Below are 23630 nucleotides of genomic sequence, written 5' to 3'. Positions count from 1 at the left end.
ATGTTTTAATAAATTCACTTAAGTACAACAACTAGTATACGTAGTGTATGCACAGGGGAAATACAATACTATTCTGAGCTCCTGAAAAAAAAAAAAAAATCATTGCTTGGTATGCTTGTGAAATTATGGTTATGTATAGGCTCTGCAGCAGGGCACTGGTGCAACAAGGTGTGACTGCATGGAGTCATGAGGACGCAGGAGCGCAAGTGGGGTACTAACTAAAACCAAACTGGTTATTATTCCTCTTTATTTTAAGCTAAACGAAAAACAAACACACAAACCAGCAACTTCCATGTTTTGTTTTTGTTTGTTTGTTTGTTTGTTTTTGGGGGGGGGGATTGCTTGACTCAGTTTTTATACTCAATATTTATTTTCAACACACTGAAGTGTTAAGTGTTGTTACTTTGATACATACCACCTCCAGTGTGCTGCAGCTGCTGGTCACTCTCGGGCTCTTCGGACTCTGGCTGAACAGCAGCTAAGCTCTGATTCTGTACTGGGATTTGCCCAGTTGACTGGGGAACATAAGAAACGCCCTGCGATTGAGTGTTGTAGTTAGACGTCTGAAGGCCCTGTTGAGCTGCTGGTTGGACAGACATCTGTGAGCTTTGTTGGTTAGGCTGTGGAGGCATGTAAGATGCATGCTGTGAAACGGGCTGTGACTGAGTCGCCTCTATGCCAGACTGTTGGCCTGTTTGCTGTGGGGGCTGTGATTGCTGTTCTTCTTCAAGCCTTCTCTTCTCCTGATCTTCTCTGACCTTTAAAGACAGGAGAGAACACATAAAATCACCCAGAAGAACCCCACCTTGAAAACACTAAAGCATATCACCTAGATCATGTGGCTGAGATTTAAAAAAAAAAATCTAACAAAATCATGCACGTAAACAGTGACCATAACAGTAGATGGGCAACGATCATACCTGCTTCCGCTGAGCCCTCTTAAGATTGATTAGAGAAACTCTGTCTTTTATGGCTTTCGCAATGGTCTTGTGGTCACCTTCACACACATAACCAGAGTCAACCTATAACAAAAATGCGACAAAAGGTTCATCAGTAAACGTTTAAAAACTGCAAACAAACAAACATATTGTTTGTCATGCATCAACACAATTATTCTGCCTAGAACATTAAAGCTCAATTCACCATTTCCTGAGCCACATCCTCTGGAACATCTTTGATGAGGTCAAAAGAAAACTCAATGGCTTCGCTGTCTTTGTACTTCCCCTTGAGTTTTTTTACATCCTCAATTCTCAACCACAGCTTAATAGCTTGCATCTCTCCATCCTCCTCTTCTGCCAGCTCCACACGCACGCCTGTATCCTCCTGGAAGAAGGCATGGTTCAGCAAGTCCTTGATCGAGTACCTAGGCAAATGAAACAAGCAGTGAGCAAAAAGACATTTTTGTAGTGAGGCAGACCACCCTGAACTTGCTCAGTAAGAGACCTCTCGTCCTTGTTCTGACGAATACATCCCTCGATGATCTCCTTCACTTCAGGAATGGCCACCTTGTCAAAGCTGCCTGGCTTCACCCCCTAAAGGAAACACAGAACTCTGAATGAGAATGATTGTCTTCACCGCATCTTTTCTTATACTGGATAATGCCCCATACCTTGTTGTGTTTTTCAGCTCAGAGACCTGATATCACTACCAAAAACAGTTGGCATTTGAAGTGACAAACATCTTAACCCAACTTCCCCTTTCACTTTTGACAAAGAATGTGAAGAGAAAGAAATTCTTTCTGCCTGGAAAGTTAAAAGAACCCCGTTTGGAATTTTCAACAGCTTTTAATAATGCGTCTTTTGTTTTCTTTTTTCCATTTCAAAATTTATTTTAAAAAAAATTTCTTTAAATGTCATCCAATCCTTCCTCATTGATAAATTTAAGTTTTACAAGTTATACTTCCCACATTCCATTTGTGCCTTAAAAACAATAAACTTAGTATTATATGCAACGTAGGTGTACAATCTCAACACTGGTGCAAAATGCCTACTGGGCAAGCAATAGCTTTTAAAATATTTCTAATGTCATACTGCTAGCCTGCAGACTCACTTGCCTTTAAGCTCTGAATTTAGCTGAGCTCAGAGAAACCTTTTCCTTTTTAAAGAAGAGCATGAACATGCAGATACTTTACTATGTTCAGAAAAGGTCAAACATCAAAAATAGGGGGTACTGACCAAGATGCACGTTTGAGTGGAAGGGGAAATATAAGTGGTTGGAAGAAACAGTGCATAAGAAAGTAATGGACGGCTGGTGAGAGGCGATGAATTGAAGCCATGACAAATGAAAGTGCCGGAAAATTTAAGACTGAACTGAGCAGTTGAGTTAAAAGCCAGAAAAAAAAAGAAAGAAAAAAGTCAATTTTTCCTGCAGTTAACAATACAGCCAGAGCATGTGACACTACATCCTTAAAAGCTTTTATAACTCCAATGACTCAGCGTAGCACAGGGGTAAATGTCAAAGAACATGCTCTGTTCAATGGAGTGGAAAGACCATTTTTATTTTGTGGTTAATGATAAACTGAAGGTATTGCTATAGACTTCAAAAGAAATTTTATAGCTAGCACTCTCAGAGTGAGTTCAACTGCTTTATCTCCAAGTGTCCAGTGATTGCATGAAAATGAACCATAGGTGACTGCGGATTGCCATCTATTAGTATGATCCGTATGAATAAACAAAATGTGTTTTTCCTTTTACAGTCACTGCCCCTCTGGGATCATACAAGACTCATGCTGGTTATTCAGAAAACAGCAGGTCTGAACTTGTTTAGTGTTATATTAGTCAACTCTAATGGCTTAATTAACATACAGGAAAGAAGGAAGACAAGGGAGGATTATTAGGATTAATAGCTTCTGTTCTTTTTAAACTTGTAGGTTCTTCAAACAGAATAAGAAGATAAATAGTATTATCAGAGCAGAAGAAATAAAAGTAATGCAAACTAAAGACATGTCAGCAGGAACATGAAATGATTCCAGAAGTGGACATTAGCCTTCTTGGCACACAGGAAGAGGTGAACGCAGGGCAGAGGGGTGACTGGAGGGTTGAAAAGACGACTTACGCTGGTAACTCTGCGGTAGATCTGTGCAGCATTCTGGCACTCTGAGTAAGGGTACTCTGAGGTGGCCATCTCCAGCATGCACATTCCAAAGGCATACACATCCACTGACTCGTCGTACTTCTCCTCATACATCTCAGGCGCCATGAACTCAGGGGTACCTTAAATCAAAACAACTATTCAGAACTCCCTTACTGATTGAGTGGGCTTCTCACAACCCATTGCTCCTCTGCTCCTCTAACCCATGAGGGGTTGAGGAAGAGGAGGATGAGAAGATTGACCAGCCTGTTGAAATCCCCTGGAGTAGAACCTGTGAGATGAAAGTTGGAAGAAAGAGGAAAAAGAAAAAAGAAAAAAGGGGGAGGAAAGCAAAAAAGAGAGAAAACAAAAAAGGAGGGAGAAGCTGGGCTCAGTTAGACTGTTGAGAAGAAGGCACGTGTTTGTCTGTGTAAGACCTTAACATGATGGGATATACACGTGTAGCTGAGATAACCAATGTGCAGGACACACTGGTTAGCCTGAATAAATAACATTGCACCATTCAAATATTACCTCTAAAATGAACCACTCAGGAATAATACCCATGCCGAAGTGGAATTTGTTCACAGTAATGCCAATTGACCCTGTAATGTAAACAGGACTAGCTATGGAAATAACTTTTGTCAAGACCTTACCTTACAGCCACAATAACATTCCCTTTTATAGTACACCCACCTTTCGATGTCTGACTTACCATTTCATCCTCCCCTGCAGGAAGAAAGTGTTATGGTCAAGGCTGAGAGAAGCAGATCCCATAGCTAGTAACAGTGCTCAACAGTGTGTCCGTGCACATAAGCCTTTTTATATTAGTAGATTATTTTATATTCAATCTCAGGTCTTACACAGAAAAACTCATTTGGTTATTTGAATGTATTTTTCTGATATTGATGCGTATGACAGCACACTGTCAGACTTACCAGGCCCATAAAAGATCATACTTACTCAATGAACAGCAGTACCCTATTCATTCCAAACAGCAGAATGGGGCACAGCTGAGGCTAGAGCCTACATTTTAAAAGCATACCCAAGACTGTGAAAGGGAAAAGAAAAAGAAAAGAAAGAAAACAAAACAAAACAAAACAAAACAAAAAACAAACAAACTGCAAAATGCTGACAGAGAGAAAGTGGGGAGAGCTCCCTGGACACAAAGATGGAGCAAAAAGATTCTGCAGTCCTGCAAATATTTTCAAAAACATCAAGAGACAAACACCAAAAAAATAAAAATAAAAATAAAAAACCTGTTGAGGCAAACCCATAGAAAGAGATGTTAAACATCATTGGTAAAACTGGCAAACAGACCACATATTTCCAAACCACAGAACAAAGACCAGTCTAAGACAGGAGCAAAGGCCATACCTTTTGCCATGGCCAGGTTAGCCTGCAAGAAGGCACGACAACTACCATAATATTAATATTTAACAGTAGTAGAAATGTTAGGCGCTACTTACATTCAGTAGATGCCTGGGAAAAAAAAAAAACCTCTCTCTTTGTGGAGAAACATAGAACAGAAATACTCTGTACAAAGACCAAACTTGATTAGTTACTGTATGAGTGCAGAGAGAGAAAACCTTGTGGTTATCTTCCTAAGATTACCACAGTATTTGGCCTCCTTTTGAGCTGTGGTTTGAGAGACAGCTGAAACGCTGTGGTCTGTTTTTGAACCACATCGTCAGAAAAACAATCTCTTATCTACACACCATAATTTTCCATAAAACATGTTATCATGGCCCCAGAAAAGGTACTGTCCCATTGCAGGACAGAAAACAGAAAACCCACTGGATTCGTACCTATAACACTTTTGGCAAAGGATGCGCGTTTGAGAGTGGCCAGTCCCAGGTCTCCAATCTTGACAGACCCTGTGGGGCCTGTGATGAAAATGTTGTCACATTTAAGGTCTCTGTGGATGATTGGAGGAGCCCGAGTGTGAAGAAAGTGGAGGCCCTTCAGGATTTGTCTACACCAGCTCCGCAGCACTTTAATTTTCATCACCTTGAACCGCTTCAGATATCTACAGGAAAGCAGATCATATTATTCACTAGGGTAAAATACTTTCTATACTTTCAGCTTAAACATTGGGCTTTTTCTTGAGAGAAAAAACACTTTAATAAAAAAAGAATTGGTTATCCTGTGAAATTAACAGTCTGTTAATGTTACACACATGCTGGACTGATCATGTTTTCACATTAATGTATCAGCTGCTAACTACATTGCTTCTGTGGTTATCGGCTAATTTCTAGTAGTTAAAAAGCTAACACTGACATGCGGACCAGCCAAGTTAAAATTTATGAATATATAACAATTTAATACTTCAGTGTCAACTACCAATCATGTGTGTTCAGCTGCAAGTTGTTCAGAATGCAACTGCAAGGCTTCTAACTAAGTCTTCTAAGTTCTATGTCACTTGCACTGGCTCCACATCAACTTCAGAGTCCACTTTAAGATTATGGTTTTGAGGTTTTTTTGTTTTGCTTTTTACATCTGAACTTTTACATCTGTACATCAACTGTAAGTCAAAACAAGATGAACCCATCCTATTACAGTGTGTATACTGAATATGCCCTGCATCTACAAATCCCCTGCCACCGTAACTCACGTTTTGAGTGTCCCAGAAGTCATGAGCTCTGTGACCAACACAATGCACTTCCTGCCTTTGGAGGGTCCTTCCCAGGAGTCGTAAAAGCGAACAATGTTGGGATGTTGTAGTCCCTTTAACATGCCAGCCTCCTCCTTAAAACGCTGCCGTTCCGACTTCGAAAGCTTACGATCCTACAAGGGATGAAAAAGGAAGATTTCACTCAGTGAGTGCAGCACCATTTATACAGATGCACATGTAATTCGGAATAATAAAAAGGTACAATGTACAGTGTGGTAATAAAAAAAATTATCATTAGGAACACCTGAACTCTACATCTGTTCTTTAGTATCTGAATTCACCCATTCCTACAAAGGCTAAGGGGCTTGGAGCTTCTAAGCTGGATGAATGAAAACCTACAAAGACACATTCATACAAAGTATTTCTTAATCCACTAGCAGTTTAACTAAGAAAAGGTTTTCAAGATGCTTTTAGTTTTTCAAAAATTTCACATATGCTTTGATAAAAGAGGGGCAGGGATAGCTCAGTAGGTAGAGTGGTGGCCCCATGATCGGAAGGTCGGTGGTTCAAATCCACTGAACGGCTACCCTGCGGTACCCCTGAGCAAGGTACTGTCCCTACACACTGCTCCCCGGGCGCCCAATGGCTGCCCACTGCTTCACTGAGTGAATGGGTTAAATGCAGAGAGGAATTTCCCCAAGGGGATCAATAAAGTATACATTCTTCTTCTAAAAGGAAAAATACAGTAGGATATAGGAATGTGGCTGCCTGTTTTCTATTGAAGATGACTGCATACTAAAAAAACGCACCCAACTCTGTTTGCCCTTGGGTAAAGAAAAACAAAATGCTAGAAGAGCCAGTGCTCAGTAAGAAATATGGGATATCAGCACAATGAAGACAATCATGTCAAAGAAATAATGCATCAAGCTTGGCTAAAAATTTTTTTAAAAAATATACTTTAAAAATACACAGTTAAAGTAAAAACCTTGTAACTAAAGATTTAAGACAGATAGTGGCATTTAATTTACTTTAGCCCAGGGCTCCTGTTACATTAATTGAATGGCCCAAAATAACAGGGAAATTTAAAAAACAAACAAACCCAAAACATTACGTCAAGTATAAGAAAACGATCTGTACTCATGTGCAGAGTCATCTTTTTTTGAGCAAGAAAACCCCTATTCCACCACTATCAAATCGTGTTAACACGATCAATATACATGATTCCATGTTATGGTTTCAGATTTTCACTGCCACACATCCAAAGATGAGAGTAACTATGGTAATTTAGTCAGTAAGACAATTTAAAACGTGAACAATCACAGATAAACAACGAATATATAGAGCCAATTGCGCAACTGAGGCTGACGCTGTATTCTCAGCAAAGAGTCAAGTGTCTGGCAGCTGATGAACTGTCAATGAATCATAGCAGTATGTATGTACACCTGATAGCATTGTTGGTCAAGTGTGACTTAAAATTCCATCAACTGACTGATGCATGCAGAAGGAATGACATTAAATCCTCCTGTAGTTTCTGGGTATTAACAAAAATGTTGCAGGGTAAAAAACTCTAGTTTCCTGTCAATTGCTAGCATGACCTACATTTATAGGCTGTATGACTACAGAGCAGTAAACCCATAGAAGTTAAACAAGCCTGGTAAAACTGGCCATAGACCAGGCTGTCCAGGAAATTCAGCCCATTGTTTTAGTGCAGTGTGAGCTCTTGACTGCAAGTATGTGATAGCAAAAATGTTCCAGTAACTGACATCACTTGAACAAAAACATAACTGACCAAAAAGCCTTAACGGGAGATATCTTGGATGTTTGCGTAATGTCTGAGGGAAACAAATTGATAAACTGAGGGAAAAAAAATTTGAGGAGCAACAATAAGGAGTAAGGAAGGACAATAAATCTGGAATCACTGAAAGGAAACACCAGTGACAGAAGATGGAAGAATTAAGGTTCCACCAACTGAAACTGCAACTGGACCTAATGACCTACTTTCCAGAGGATTTATCCATTTATCTAGCTGGACAGTAATTTTCCCTCTGTCAAAACAGTCATGCAAAACATCAACAGCAGTATTCACAGCCTCAGAGCAACACCCAAACCTCCACCCGCCCAAATATGAAACCTTTGTATGAATACAAGCATTTGCATTGTAGGTACAAAACCACCCCTCTGGTACAGGCTTAGCAGCCTATGCCTCTGAAGGAGTGATCACCATTCCAGCCCAGAGAAAACACTAAGTGACAACAAGTTGTCTCAAAACATCCTATATTGTAGGGTAAAGACCCTACAATTATAAGAAGAAAACCCCTAGGCAACCCCTTATGACCAAGCACTTGGTGACGGTGGGGAGGGAAAAACTCCTCTTTAACAGGAAGAACCCTTTAGCAGAACCAGGCTCAGGGAGGGGGCAGCCATCTACTACGACCATCACTATGGAACATCACTAGGACCAGGGAGGAGTTCAGGATCATCTGATCTAGCCCTAAAACGTCCAGACTTTACTGAGGTACTTTTGTTTTGTTTATGCAGCGCTCTCTCTATGTACATTATATTTATATTTAACTTACTTTGATTTTACTATAGGCCATCATTTATCATTTAACTTTTTTTTTTTTAAATTAAAAAAAAAGAATGAAAAAAAAAAAAAAAGGTTGGCATCAGTAGGTGGTGGGCAGGTAAAGGCCATGACATGCTGATGTACAAACTGAATAAAAAGACAAAGCCAAAGTCTAATACTGCCTTCAAAAGGGCCACATGAAACTCCTTAAAACAAATAGGCAAAAACAAGGTCCAGTCTGGAGCCAGCATGCTACAAGCCTGCCACAACTGTGCACAGTAATTTGAGAGCAGTTTGGGTGGGGTGCAATCTTTTAAGAACAGAATAGTTTGCAGTTAAGATCAAATTTAACTTGCTTGAAATCCCCCTAGCTCACTTTATAGACGCACAAAATTGATCGGTCTATAGAAATCCCCACTCTAGCATGTCCTATACACCCCAAATTGTGTCCAGGTGAAGCGTGAAGCACTCAATCTCCACTGCATGCACTGTGTACAAAGCACTGCTTCCCCTTTCTGAAGTGTTTGGGTTTTGCCAGAATTTCTGCCAACACTGAGTGAAAGCCATCCTTTATGTCCTTGCTGAATTCAATTTTTGAATTCCCATTTTTGCTTCTACAGCTGCCAAAGCTACATTCCGTTTGGTCCGCTATTATCCGTGAGCTGATTTCAGAGAGGTACAAGGTAACCAAGCTGATTCGACATGTTCCTTCAGCTTGAGAATTATTTATCACAGGTTCCCACCAGAGAATTTGGTGGTACAAGACCCTCAGCAGTGGGGCTGTGCAACATGGTCAGGGACATGAAGATCTTCCACATACTCCAGGCACGCCTTTCCCTTGCTTTGTCAATGAAAGTTAAACGAAAAAGGGACGACAACACATCACACCCTCTTTTGACTGTTACTTTAAAGAGCTCTCTGGTCTGTGTCATGTCTTGCTTATACTGTCACTGGGAAAGTACCCAACTGTCTCCAGAAATCCCGTGCAGTGAGGTCAACTGAAATGGTGTCAAAATAACTCTTTCATTTTTAAGTGACTTTGTGTCAATAGGAACTTTAAACAACGCATTTCTCCCCTTATATTTAGTTGCCTTTAGGATATTTACAAATTAAATAAAATAAATATTCTTGGGTCAAAATTAGTGACTGACTAGATAAAGAAAACAGCAGCGATATCAGACAGGGACTTTCCAAACAGTAATAACCCATCAAGAAAAACTGAAAACAATGGAAAAACTAAAATGACCAACATAAACTATACTAAAATATCAATGTCTTCCAGAATAACCATTCCTAGTATGTTTAATTATTCTGGATGTAGTTACTGACCCTTTTATTCTACTTGTACCTAATCAGTTTTATCACAGTAATAGCACAACATAGCTCTTTCAACTGATTACTGAATATGCATAAATGTATCTTCTGAGACTTATGGAAGAATAACACTATGTTGAGTGATGATTTTAGTTTAAAGGTGTTTGAAGCGGACTTCCGGATGGTGAGGAAACTGGTTGCAGCATAATCTTTCAGCTCCTGGGCGGTCTGGTTACCCCTTGAAAATTGACATGTTATAACACAACTAAGAATATTCATAGTTGTATGCCAGGGGGTAACAAGAGAAAGAAGAGGAATTCGGCAAGAAAGTGCGGAGGAAGGAGTTTTTTTCACCGAAAGAAGTTGCCGGTGCTAGCAAGCTAAAGCTACACGGAGCTATGGAGGCAATTGAAGCTAACATTGTCGCTGAGCTGAAAGAAGTCCAGGATAATTTGAAAAGACAAATAGTGGGGGACTTCCGGTGGCTCGTAGCACCGCATGGCCGCATAGAGAGTGACCTCCGGCACCAACCGTGTGTTTCCCTGGACTCGAGAGCTGTATTAGGGCTACATTGCCATTTTTCGACTCAAGAATGAGTGGGGATAAATCTAAAAAGGGAGGATACGGGCTACGAAACATTCTTGACTGTGAAATGGAGAAGGACGCCGCGGCTAGTGAGGCAAGCCTCGCATCGGGACAAGATGGCGACCGAGGTGAAGGTCTGGGTTGGCTTCGGGATGCTGTGAGTAGCGTACTGGTGGCCGAAATGGCTACATTGCGAACCGAATTGAAGAGTGACTTCAAAGCATTCGGTACGGAATTTCGGGAGGATGTAAAGAAGCAAATGGCCGAACTCTCTAAGGAATTGAATCAAAGATTACACGAGATGGCGGATCAGGTGGAGGAGATGACTGGTCGGCTAAAGCACGTCGAGGACAACATGGCTGACTCGGAACGCTGGGACATTGGTGTTAGGGATACACTTGTGCAGCTGTTGGAAAATCAACGGGCGCTTCAGGAAAAGGTGTCCGATATGGAGGGCCGCGCTAGGCGCAAAAACATCCGGATCTACGGCGTACCGGAAAACTCGGAGGGCTCGTCGGTGACTACCTTTGTTGAAAATCTGATCAAAGACCACCTAGGCGAAGATTTCGGCCCGGACCGTGCTCTCGGCATTGAGCGCGCACACCGCGCGTTGGGACCGAAACCACCCCCGAACGCCCCACCACGCTCAATAATAGTGCGCTTCCTCCGGTTCTCTGTTAAAGAAGAGATTCTCCGCACGGCGTGGAACAAAGGGGTACATATCCAAAACAAACGGGTGTATTTCGATCATGACTACTCCCTGGAAGTGCAGAAAAGGAGACAGGAATATATCCCAGTTAAGAAGGCTTTGAAGGACAACGTTTCCAGACACCACTAAGTAAGATGCGAGTGTTTTATGCGTCAGGCAATGTCCTATATAATACCGCGAGCCAAGCTGCCGAGGATTTAAGAAAGCGGGGAATAGCCGTGGGTAAGATCACCTTGGGGACCCAAACCAACAGGATGACAGAGGACACGATAAAGCAACTACTTCCTTGGGAAACGCAGACAGCACACTGCGGGGGCGGCTTCCAGCAGCACGTGCGGGAAAAACTCCAAGCATTCCGGAGGGAGCAAGAAAAAGTGTCAGCAGACGAGTGAACAGCTGATGGCGGGACAACGGTGAGATAGCTGGCGGTAGAGTTTTGATAATCTAACCGCAGGAACACTGACTTTCGTATCCTTCAGAATTCATATTTCTTTAGGTTGGTGCCTACGGACATGGTTAGAGAACCACCACGTTATGTCTAGTAGCGATAAGAGACTGTTTCGTTTATTTTTTGCCCTTTTTTGGCTTTTTTGTCGGTCACTCCCCTCTTGTCGGATGAGGGGCCCCACCCTGTGGCCAGTCCCCTCAATGTCAAAGGATGCTGTTATATCCTTTGTATTGGAAGCTCCTGTTAATGTTTTGTGTGTTTGTTGTTCAGTGAGTTCTGGTTGTGATGTTCTGAGGTCTGGGTTGATTATGTTGTATTCCACATATCCACTTGATGGCTTATAATTTCTATAAAATGCTGTCACTAAATGTAAATGGCCTGAATAGCCCTATTAAAAGAAGCAAATTAATTACCAAATTGAAAAAGGAGACAGTAGACTTGGCATATTGGCAAGAAACTAATGCAGAACATGAGAAATTAAAAAAAGATGGGTTTCAGACATACATTTTATTCATCGTATAGGGCCGGGAAAAAACGAGGAGTAGCTATCCTTATCTCAAATAAAATAAAATTTGAACATATATCTACTATAAGTGATAAGGAAGGTCGGTTTGTTTTAGTAAAAGGTAGAATAGAGAATAAGACGGTCACACTATTAAATGTCTATGCACCCCCAGGAAGCAACGCAAGCTTCTTTAAGAAGATATTTGATTTGATCTCTAAGGAAACGGTGGGAACTCTTATTTGTGCAGGAGATTTTAATTTACTGTTAAATCCCAGATTAGACTCAAATAATAGGGACAGGAAAAGCACGTCTGGAGGGAAACGGGTTAAAGGAATGTTAACGGAATTAGGGCTTATTGACGTGTGGCGATCTATCCATGGGTCAGCGTCAGGATTCACTTTTTACTCTGCTCGACACTCAGTGTATTCGAGGATAGATTACTGTTTTATGTTTAATAGGGATTTACACAGGATAAAAGATTGCAGAATAGGTCCAAGAGATGTCTCTGACCACAGTGGAATTTATATAACGTTACATTTGGACGGGACACGGAAGACAACTTTGTGGAGACTAAATACCGGTATGTTAAATGACCCCGCTTTTGTGAAACAAATGACAGCCGATCTTAACTTGTACCTGCAGGACAATGATAATGGAGAGACAAATCACAGTATTGTATGGGATGCAGCCAAAGCTGTCCTCAGAGGAAAAATAATTGCGTGGTCGACCATGATTAAAAAGAAAAAGTCACAAGAATTGTTACAACTGCAGAATAGATTAATGGCCTTGGAACAGTAAGGTCTAAAGGATAAAAATACTACAGTAACCCATCAGATCAGACAGATTAAGCAGGAGATAGATAAGATATTGAGCGAAGAAGTAGAGAAAAACATAAGGTTCATGAAACAGAGGTATTATGAGGCGGGGCCTAAGGCGGCGAAGCAGTTGGCGTGGCGGATTAGAAAACAGCAAGCTGAAAATAATATTTATAAGATTAGAGACCCGGTTGGTAACAATGTTGTAACTGACCTGGATAAAATTCAAAAAGCGTTTGAAAAGTATTACAAATCCTTATATAGTCAATCTACTCAGGGTGATGTAAATAAGATGACTGACTTTTTGAATTCCTTAGACCTGCCTACGATTGGTCGAGAAGCAAATAGTAAGTTAACGTCCTTAATATCTCGGGAAGAAATAATTAAAGCTATCTCCAGCCTTAAATCCAATAAATCACCAGGTACCGACGGGCTCCCTGCCGAATGGTACAAAACCATGAGGGAAAGCCTTCTTCCCCTGTTGGAAACTAGTTTTAACTACATTTTGAAAGGAGGTCTGGTACCTCCCTCTTTGAAGGAGGCCTTCATATCGGTTTTGCCAAAGGGGGGACAGGATAGACTAAACTGCAAATCTTATAGGCCGATAAGTGTCCTGAACTCAGACTATAAACTATACACAACTATTTTGGTGCGAAGAATGGATGCTGTAATGCCTTCTTTGATTGATGAAGACCAAACGGGTTTCTTGAAAAATAGACAAACCCACGATAATATTAGACGAGCTTTACACATCATCGAACACATTAATAATAAGAAAAAAAGCTCAATTATTCTTAGCTTAGATGCTGAAAAAGCATATGATTCAGTGAATTGGGACTTCCTCTTCCTAGTGATGAAAAGATTTGGTTTCTGTAGCGAGTTTATAAGATGTTTCCAAGCTCTTTATTCTCTCCCTACTGCCAGAATAAAAATTAACGGTAGCCTCTCCGATACTATTTTTTTAGAACGAGGATGTAGACAGGGGTGTCCAGCAAGCCCCTACCTCTTCAACTTGTTTATCGAACCTCTAGCCCAGGCTATACGTCAGGAAACATCGTTGAAAGGGATTGTAATAGGAGGGGACGAGTACAAGGTGTGTTTATACGCAGATGATGTCTTGGTGACAATCATGGATCCCAGCTCAGGTATACCAGTGTTAATGGGGATGTTGGAAACATATGGCCTGTATTCAGGGTATGTCCTTAATGTCAAAAAAACTCAAGTTCTGTCATTTAATTTTTCTCCGGACCAGACACTACTGGCAAAATTCAAGTTTAATTGGGAGGCAACTGCTATCAAATATTTGGGAGTGTTTCTGCCTAGAGATCTGACACAACTGTACGATATTAATTACAGTCGTATTAATAGAGAAATATATAGCGATCTCAACATTGAATTGCTGTAATTCACCTATTTGATTTGATTGTACCATAAATGGATGTCTTTTTTTTCTTTCTTCTAAATGCGTCTTTGCTAGCCTAGATGCTCTGTACTTGTTAAGGGTCTGAATGTTTTGTAAAAAAATATACAAAACTACCAATAAAAATAAAGTGTTAAAAAAAGGTGTTTGAAGCAATGTGAAGGACAGTTAACTACAGTATCTCAAAAGCAGAGTGGAAAATGCTGCTTCGAGGCAAAGGACGGTATAAATAACCTAACAGGCCTAAAAATAGACAAAGGAAAAAATGCTAACGATAATGCCGAGGATCGGCTCTATCTCGGCTCTAACACTGACACTAAGGTCAAGATGGAGCCCTCTGGCTAAGATGTGACAAACAGCTGAAAGCCATGTTAAAAAGTGTCACCGTTTGCTATTTAGTTGCATTAAATGCAGCATCTGTGGAAATATTTGGTGTTCTCTTAACAATGTAACATGACATCGAGGTCAAAGATCACGGTGACTGCCACGCAAATTATCAGGGAGTAAGAAAAAAAAAAGTTGCCAGATCCAGGCTCTTTCACAATCTAATAGTATTATTATCACATTTTAATTGACTTTGAATTAAAAACAGATATCCAGTCAAATTAGAAGAGAAACCAATACAGTGCTTACTGAGTATATCACCCCTCACCCCACCCCAAAAAAGAAAAAAAGTTCTTAAACTATATAGATAAACAACCACTGAAAGGTCATCTGTCTTCCTTCTTATTTGTTAAAATCTGAAACTTAAGCAGAGTTTAACATTAAGTTTGCAACTGTATTTAAAACCTTCATCCATTAATAAACAACCTTAACATGTGGGGAATATTGTTAAAATGTTTCTGATCAATACTACTACAGTGGCTGCTTTTATTTTCTACAAACTAAACTCAAGCATGTGGTGCTTTAAATGTATTTTTAAATTTGATATGTTTGATAGTATCACTTTGAAACCTATGGAATAAAATTTTTGTTCAGAATGGCATTCAAAGAGTGAAAGTCCAACCATACAATTAAAAAAACAACAACTGCAAAGTTAGTTTTTCCTCACCAGCTCCCTACAGGTTAAATAAAAAGCCACCCAAAAATGTTCTTTCTGTGAAGAAATATTCTGCATGACCCTGACTGAATAAAGGTTAGAAATTACCATAGTGTTCTCAAAATCTAAATCAGTGACTCAAGCTAAAAAAGGACATGACCTTTATACAGTAAGAGTGAGAAGGGAACCAGTATCACACCAAGTATTTCTGTTCTACTGTTGTTTGTAAAACTGGTACAACATAGTTGTTCCTCGTGTCACCAATCTTTGACCTCAGGCTGAGATAGGGTTTACCGCCTACCTTGTGCTTTTAGTGAGCAATCCCATTAATGCTTTCCTCAGTGACATTTCTATCCAAATTTGTCACAATTAGAAAATTAAACTCTTACAGTAAACCTGAAAACCTTGATTCATGAAATGTGATGAGGTCTCTGTTAAAATACTTGTAGCATGTCACTTCCAGCGGATGCCATCGGCCAGCTGGACAGAGGGCTGCCATAGTTTATACAGGATGCCTGGAGTATTCTTACTCATCTTTCAATCTGTATTTGAGAGGAAGGAGGCGTGGAAGCAGCAACTGGAAGACTGAATAGTTGAAAATGCAATAGTGAGCCAAAGGGGGAGGTTCCTTAATTTCTTCTTTTTTTATTTTTGGTCCCTCCTCAACTTCCTCTCTGGGGTGACCTACTTATCCTTCAGACATGTCTGCAGTGTGAAACAACTGTGGGGGTTCATTAGTGGGTGAATAAAGGTGAACAAATAAAAATTCTCAGTCAATTATAGCACAGATTGCCTTATAGGTTGAAAAAGCCAGGGCCACTTCATTAAAATTTCAAAGACAGTTTTCAGGCAAAGTTGCTGCATATCCTGCAATTGCTGCCTTTGGTCAGAGTGAAATCAAACTGCAGAAGAATTTAAGGTTTATTTACATCTACATAATCTCTAAAAAAAATGTATGAATTAAAAAAAAAGATTTACATGTTTATTTGTGTGTGTATGTGTATATAAAGAGCATTAAGGCATGGGACTACAAATGTGACCATTTCATTTTAATCATGTTAGAGATAAACTGAAGGTCCTATAAGGGGAAACCTGCCTGGCTCGTTTCACCAGCAAGCAGCCACAAGATACGCTATTGCTCATAGCTGGCACGCCAAATTCTTAACAAATATGTTGCAAGCTTTATTGTGCATCAATGACTCAAGTATTAGCAGGACGCCAATTAAATTAACTTCTTGGATCTCTACTCCTTTCTTAAACAACTCAATCTTAAATCTCATTGTAATTGTTACGTTAAATATATGCACCTCTAGTATCATCAAATGCCCCTAACACTGGACTAATGAAACTAGGGTAAGATAACATATCTAAATAAAATAATGTGTGTAAACATATACCACCCAGTGTTACCATCTCTGTACATCTTGAAGGCATGCTAACACCTGGATGACCGTGGGACTACATTAAAAACCTCTGACGTGTAAAGGGGATTTCAGCTTCTCACGTACAGCTGAAGTTTCTAGCTCTGAAACTTCTGAGGTGGCAGTGGAAGGAAAAAGCAAAGAGGGCCAAGTGAACAAAAACCTAACTAGAATTCAGTTACATTTATGGGTTTCATTACTAATGAAAGCAAAAGTATTGCGATAAAACCCAAAAGGTTGATTCTGTTCATCTGGACATAGCATTTTCAGTGGGAGAAATATTTCGTCACCCATCCAAGTGACTTCTTCAGTCTCATATTGAGATAAAAGATTTTTTTTTTTTTTCTGTTTTAGAAGCTGTATCTTTGTTCTGGTTTTTGTTTCTGTCATTCCATTGCAGCAGTTCACTTTCACTCTTTTCTAAAACCACAAACTGACTTCTCTCTTAGTAGGTTGTGGCAGATTTAGCTCAACTAAAGGCAGAATGACAGAAAGAGACTTTAACAAGAATAGTACAACTCAGCTGTTTGGAAACGCTTTTGCTGCTCCCTTAATTTCCCAAAGGGTCGCCACAGCGGATGGATCTGCATATTTGGCTTGGGAAGTGACAGACCCCGAAACCCCCCCTCTTCTGAATAATTCAACATAAATTTACTGGGTAAGATGTTATGTTCACTCAAATTGCAGATGTGATACTAACTGAGAGCTCAAGAAGAAAATAAAAATGTTACTATGAACAACCTTAGTGGAAAGTTCAGGGGCTGCAAGAAGTCTGTCTTGAGGTCAAATTAAATTAAAAAAAAAAAAAAAAAATCACCACTAAATGCAGTTTAAACCACAACTAAAAATGTATCCCATCTTATACTGCACTAACACCCAAGTATTATACATAAGATATTTGAGATTTAGGAAAGTAAAATGTGAGAAAGCTGAAAGAGAGTGGGAGGTGGACTGATGGTTCACAAGCAGGCCTTGGCAGGTCAGCCTGCAGGAGATTCCTCAGTGAGGAATTTGACCCATTTTACATTCAGGCAAGCATTCAAAAAAGGAATGCATTGAGCATGCGTGAGATTGTGTGAGAGGGGGAGGGGAACTTGCCCGTAATCTTCACATTGTTCTGAAACCAGTGAGCATGTGTTACTGTGGTTCTCTCCGCAGCCATGTGAGTCCTACTGCTCTCATGGCAGGGTAAAGCATGACAGTGAGAGCAAACATTCATGTGGTGAATGAGGTTAAACTTTGCTCTGGGCTATATAGTTGCTATAACTGGACAGACAGCAGAACAAATTTTTTACAAGCCAAAAAAAAAAAAAAAAAAAGAAAAAAAAGGGGGGGGGGGGGGGGGGTAAAACAAGTCCACTCAAAAGTAGGTCAAAGGTCAGATCTGTGACTAAGAACGCTGAATGTTAATAAAGTCAACTTAAATATTCCTGCTGTTGCCATTATTAGCCGAGTAGTAGTAGCAGTAGTAGTAATGGGATTTCTGAGATTTATAATCTTTTATGTAATTTTAGTCAAAGCTTCAAAAGGTCCCATTATCTGGGAGTAAAGTGATGTTTCAAGAATCTGCTCAGTTGCATTTTCTATATTTCTACACTAGATACCAGAAACTAGATTTAGATTTTCTAGCAGTATCCTCTAACAGTGTGAACAGTAAGTGTGGAAAATCATTATCATGACTACAACAATTCTGCACACATTTGGTCAAAAGGTAATTTCCTGTGTTCAAAGAATAAAGGAATAATCATTTATCAAAGAAGCACTGATAGCACCAAATAACTTCCCAGTCTCTTAGAGTGAAGTCAAATCAGGAAATGGGAAGTTTTCTTTGGCTGTTTTGATGAAAAATGTAGAGCGAAACAATCAGGAAATGCTGGCTATGCTTGGTTGAAAGGAAATGATAGTAGCTGCAGCTCAGGTAACAGGGTGAACGGAAATTATTTTGACTCATACAAAAAATAATACAAAAACAAAAAAAAAAAAAGCGGGGGGAAATGAGGCAATGTGTGTGTGTTACAAAGTACAATCGTTGTATACAATCGTTTTCATACCTGCAATTCACACCAAGCCACCTCCACAGTGGTCTCGGTGTCCAAGCCCTTGTAGACTGTCTTGAAAGAGCCACGTCCAATTTCTATGTCAAACTTCAGGAACCGTCCATCAGGTGATGTGCCCACTGCTTTGGTTTCAGCCTCCTCGATGTCTTCTTGGACTTTTTTCTCAGCTTCCCGCTGCTCTGCCTCTGCTCGGGCTCTGGCGTCCTTATCTGCCTCCTCTCCTTCCTCGTGTTGTACCTTCACCTCAGTGCCGCTTTCAGGTTCAACTTGAATTGGCAATTCTGTTTCCAGGCTGGGTGTCGTGTGAGCTGCTACTACTGCCTCTCCATCACAGATGTCACGCACTCTAGCAGGCTCTTGCTGTGAAGGCACTACAGCCACCCTGGCTATTTCTATATCTTTTCCTTCTCCCTCTTTTCCATCATCCACAGACTTCTCATTTTGAGATAAACTTGGTTCAGTCTTGGGTGAGTAAGTACCAGCAGTCTTTTGCTGCTGGAGGACTGCTTCCTGTGGCTGAACCAGCTGAGACGTAGGGATGGGGATCTTGCTGGGTAAAGGAAGGGCCAAAGCTGTGGCATTAGAATCACTGATGACACTGCGACGTAGAAAACGGTGTTCAGGGTTACATCGATCGCGTTCCATGGTGTGATGCCGGCGTCTCACTTCCACTGGCCGACCCTCACCAACCATCGAATCTGAACCAGAACTAGGGGCATTTCCACTTTTCTGAGGGGGAGCCAGGAACTTCACCATTTTGTCGTCTGGCTTTTCCGACATCCCACCACCCACACTAAGAGTTAAGGAGGTACGATAACTGAAAAATTAAAATAAGGATATTTTCATGCTTGCCATTTTGGCTTATGTAAGCAATATCTAGCTGTGCTTCAAAAAGGAAAAAAAGAGAAAGATTTACAATGTCTATCTCCAGCTCTCCCTTTTTATTGCTCAAAGACTATCTTTATAAATATATTTCGGGGACTGAAGGTGTAAGACGAGATGCGTTCTCTTACAAATGGAGAGGGACTGAACACTGCAGCAGAACACAAAGTGCTGATGTTGATATACAGGTCTCTTTAAGTCCACACCATCCATCCTGTACGACACAGGGTGCAGCTTCGATCAAGCATAAGGAATCACTGGTGAGGAACAAACACACACAGCCTACAACAGGCACAGGCACTAAACTCCCCAGTCCAGGCAAAGGCGGGATGAGCTGACAGTCTCAATTTGTTCCAGTCCAGTATTACTGCAAGAGAAAATACAAAACAAAAGCTTCCTGACATGTTTTGAAAAGTAGCCAAAATTATGTCAAATGTCAACAAGACTTGTGAAAATCTAGTCTAATCTAGTCTTGCAGACAGAATTTACAGTGTATACAGTTTAACAAAAGTTTAACAACTCTGTTTTAGTGCTAAGTACAGCTTATAGACCAGAATCTAAGAATTAAAACATGACTTCATTTACAGTGCAATACACTTAACCACCAGATCATTTATGGTTTAGAAATAAGATCTACACTCAAAAGATTTTCGGTCTTACCCTAGCACATGTGACACATGGCAAATTTCCCTTTAAAGTGGTATTGTTCAGCTGTGCTCCATTAAAATACAATTCAACTGACAGGTTAACTAAACAAGCTATTATCTATAACTACTGCACAGCAAAACTAAGCATTTTAACTATATGACAAGGGAGGCGACAATGACATTTGATTCTGCACCTGAGATTTGTTACAAAATGCAAGCAATGTTTTCAATATAAGCGAAAAATATTATTAGCATTTTTAATGTCAATTAATATTGTCAGAAAGGCTAACGCAGTTTATAATACACTTCTTAAAGCCGCATAAGGCCATAAACATTTTTACTGTATCCGCAAAAGACAGGGGCCATCTAGCATTTTATGACAGCAGTGGCAGCTTGGCATTCCTCTCCTGCTTTAATCATGCAACCTTGCGTTGAAAATTTTGTTACTTATTCATCTTTATCCTGCCACGGCTGCAGCCATTACCTGACCAGGCAACCATAATGTCAGAACTAAACCGGATAACGTTGGCTGTAATAACATTCAGAAAAATAAAACAAACGGCTGCGCAAATTAACACAATATGAGTCGGAGTTAATTTAATCCTCTCATGGACACACATCTGTCCTCATTGCGTATGTGCGACAGCACATCAATTTGAAATAGCTACAGCGACTTTCTCGTTCAAAGCGAGGAGGAGGAGAGGCTCTTTGTTAGCGAGCTAACGAGTACGGCTAGCAAACAGCTAGTTAGCTGGCGCTGGCTAATCCTTAACAGGGAACCGATAACCGACGGTGACCAATTTCCGCGTCACGTCTTTAAATATATTCCCTTTTAATAATTTACAATTTCACATTACTGGCACCACTCTCGTCGTTTTAACGCCGCTGTAAGCGTTAAAAATAAGCTATAATTCGCAACTTTACCATATTCGGGTCCCGTTTCCATCCCCGAGTGGTTAACATCACACCGGATGCGCTAGACCGGTGTAATAGGTTGAACAGCTACCAAAGCAATGACTGTTACCCATCTACTCAAAGCTAGCTAGGCGGGTCTTTCTTGTGGCCTAACGCGCTTAGACCCGCCTCCTGGCTGCTCCATTCAATTTAACGCCATCTGATAACATTAGCGCTTGTTTGTTGTTGTTATTACGCAGTTAGCGATTTTATTTTGTTTGTTTGTTTGAATTTGTTGACTCAAGTCAAATATCCATAGCTGAGTGGTAGACTATCTTACGTTATTTAAAAAATAATTTCTGTTTGATAATGATAAGCTGAGTTTAACTCCTTAGCGCTTGTGAGTTTAATATTGCTAGTAGCTAGCAGGTTAGCTCGCCAAGCGCTAACGTTGAGCTGTGCCGGGTGGCAGATAGCGACCTACCTCAATAAGACAAGTGACGGTCAGTGGCGTTTCAGCGGTCCTCACAGCGATAAAAAACAGAACACAGGTAGATTACACGTGTAGCTAAATGTCAGGTAGATACGTTCCCCAGTGTGAGAACCGAAGCTGCGATTATTGGGGCTCGCTTTTCAAATAAGCAGCGCAGTTAGATAGAGAAACGGTTTCAGCACAAAGCGCCTGCGCCGGCGGAGAATGACCTCATAACCATAACACACACACACGCTCACAAACCGATCGCTTTGATAGGCTTTGATGCTGTTACATTTGCTTTTGATTTTACCATGAAACTAAATGATATAAGCCTTAAAATCATACGTAATAAGCATATTCAAAATTAATTAATGATTTTAAATTAATAAAAAGACTTAGGTCAATATGGACAACTACACAGAGGGCCCCTCAATAAATGAGCCCATTTCTGAAAGGTTAAATGGAGGGAAGATAAAGCGGACTAATGTGCACCCTTGAATTTAATGAGCTGGATCATTTTACTGAAACGATTGAGCCAGCCCCCACGTTGTTTTGTGTTATGGGTATTACGGTAAGAGAAACTAAGGTCTGGTTTCAAAATTAAAGGGATCTCCAAGTCAATCTACTCATTTAGTCCGTCATTAATGATATATGTAAATCATAAATGAAATCTAGAAAACAAAAACAAAATACTATTAAAACAAATATATTCCAAATTTAAATAGAAATAATAAAATATGAAAAGTATATGCTGTTTTAACATAATAATTTCACTTTAGATCCACAGTGCACACCCCAACAGTGTTTACCACCTGGGTCAAGTCAGTCTGAAATGAACGACAAAAGTATCGTCCTTTGAAATTTGATTACCCACGGTTCTTGACTAGAGTTTTGTTTTTTGTTGTTGTTGGTTTTTTTAAAACCTGCATTCAGAACACCAGTATATAGAAAAATCCTCTTGTCAATGTTTAATTCCAATTTTGAGCCACAGTACATATCCTCTCATTATTATACAGTTAATATCAGGTCAATCTGACAATCGGTCTGTGGAAATAGCAAGTTTCCTTATAATAGCATTTTAAATTCATACAAAGATAGCTCATATATGACATCTCTGAAGGCCTTTACTTTGAAATTCAAAATCAGACAGTCTTGACACTGACAGAGTTACACAGTGAGGGTGCATACTATTGATCTAAAGTGAAATTAGTCCAAATAAGTCTGTGGAAACAGTTTATTTTTTATGACTGTGCATGTTGTTTGAAATTTCCTGATCTCTTTGATCTGTAATTAGATTTTTTTTTCACATCAATTTCTGTATTTCATTATATGTTACGTCATCGATGATGGCCTAGATCTCCAGAAAAATGACAGATTAATGATTGGTTATATCTTTTGTATACATGTATTTTAGAGATAAATATAGACTATCTTCTTGTCACATGTGTTACCTTAATCTTTTGGCAGTTTTAAACCCTTTTAGGAATTTATTTCCCTCAGATTTTTCAGCCTTGTAGACAGAATGACAGACTAATAATAACAATGATCATGCAATACTTCAGGAGATTATCTTTATTATTTTCACTCACCTTTGTTAAAACTGTGTTTTTGTCCATTTGTGCAACCATTTATTTGCTATAACAATGAAAATAAATAAATTTAAAAAAAAAAAAACAGTTAGAAATGAGTAATTAAGTATGATGCAATCTTTTATATTTTAGCTCTGATGTGTAACATAATTCAATGGATGTAAAATTATTACCTTGTCAAATATGTGAAATAAAATAGAAAAATTATTACAAACTTGAGCAATCATGACCAATTCTTTATCAGGCTTTAGGAAATATGTAAAAGGAAGTCACTGTGGTGTTTTCTTTCAAAATAATAGCCTTTTCATACAATCTAATGTAGTTTATCACATTTACAATTGTAAAATTAATTAATTAGTAAAAATAACACGGTGTTTATCGACAGTACTTGACCGTGGGGATGAGAACTCCTGTAGTGCTTGGATCTCTATAAATTGATGGATCAAGAAGGTGTAATTGTTCAATTAACATATTATTTTATTTGAACATAAAAATAAATTGTAACACCCAAAGCATGTGTGGAGTGCAATATTTCTGTAAATGTTAGGGACAGAAAAATGGAAATTTCCATTTCCATTTCC

The 23630-nt window shown here is 39.7% G+C and overlaps 1 protein-coding gene across 3 annotated transcripts in view; it reads right to left on the bottom strand.

Annotated features, from left to right (window-relative positions):
• The window catches only part of LOC308387624 (serine/threonine-protein kinase WNK1-like), a 30410-nt gene extending 8752 nt beyond the window's left edge, over positions 1 to 21658 (bottom strand). For 2 of the 3 annotated variants that reach the window (XM_080867795.1, XM_080867797.1), the window contains exons 1-9: positions 21016 to 21109; positions 18557 to 19811; positions 5684 to 5856; positions 4878 to 5098; positions 3055 to 3212; positions 1444 to 1532; positions 1144 to 1363; positions 921 to 1022; positions 416 to 758 (exon numbers count right to left, since the gene is read on the bottom strand). In XM_080867795.1, the coding sequence (XP_080723921.1) occupies positions 416 to 758; positions 921 to 1022; positions 1144 to 1363; positions 1444 to 1532; positions 3055 to 3212; positions 4878 to 5098; positions 5684 to 5856; positions 18557 to 19342 (2092 nt within the window). In that variant the 5' untranslated portion in view covers positions 19343 to 19811; positions 21016 to 21109. Of the gene's footprint in view, positions 1 to 415; positions 759 to 920; positions 1023 to 1143; positions 1364 to 1443; positions 1533 to 3054; positions 3213 to 4877; positions 5099 to 5683; positions 5857 to 18556; positions 19812 to 21015; positions 21110 to 21469 lie in introns of those variants that run through there. The other variant, XM_080867796.1, reaches the window with a different exon arrangement.
• Between the last annotated feature and the right edge of the window lie 1972 nt (positions 21659 to 23630).

The sequence above is a fragment of the Rhamphochromis sp. 'chilingali' genome (assembly GCF_963969265.1).
Source record: "Rhamphochromis sp. 'chilingali' genome assembly, chromosome: 2".
NCBI lineage: Eukaryota > Metazoa > Chordata > Actinopteri > Cichliformes > Cichlidae > Rhamphochromis > Rhamphochromis sp. 'chilingali'.
This window is presented reverse-complemented; position numbering and strand designations above follow the sequence as displayed.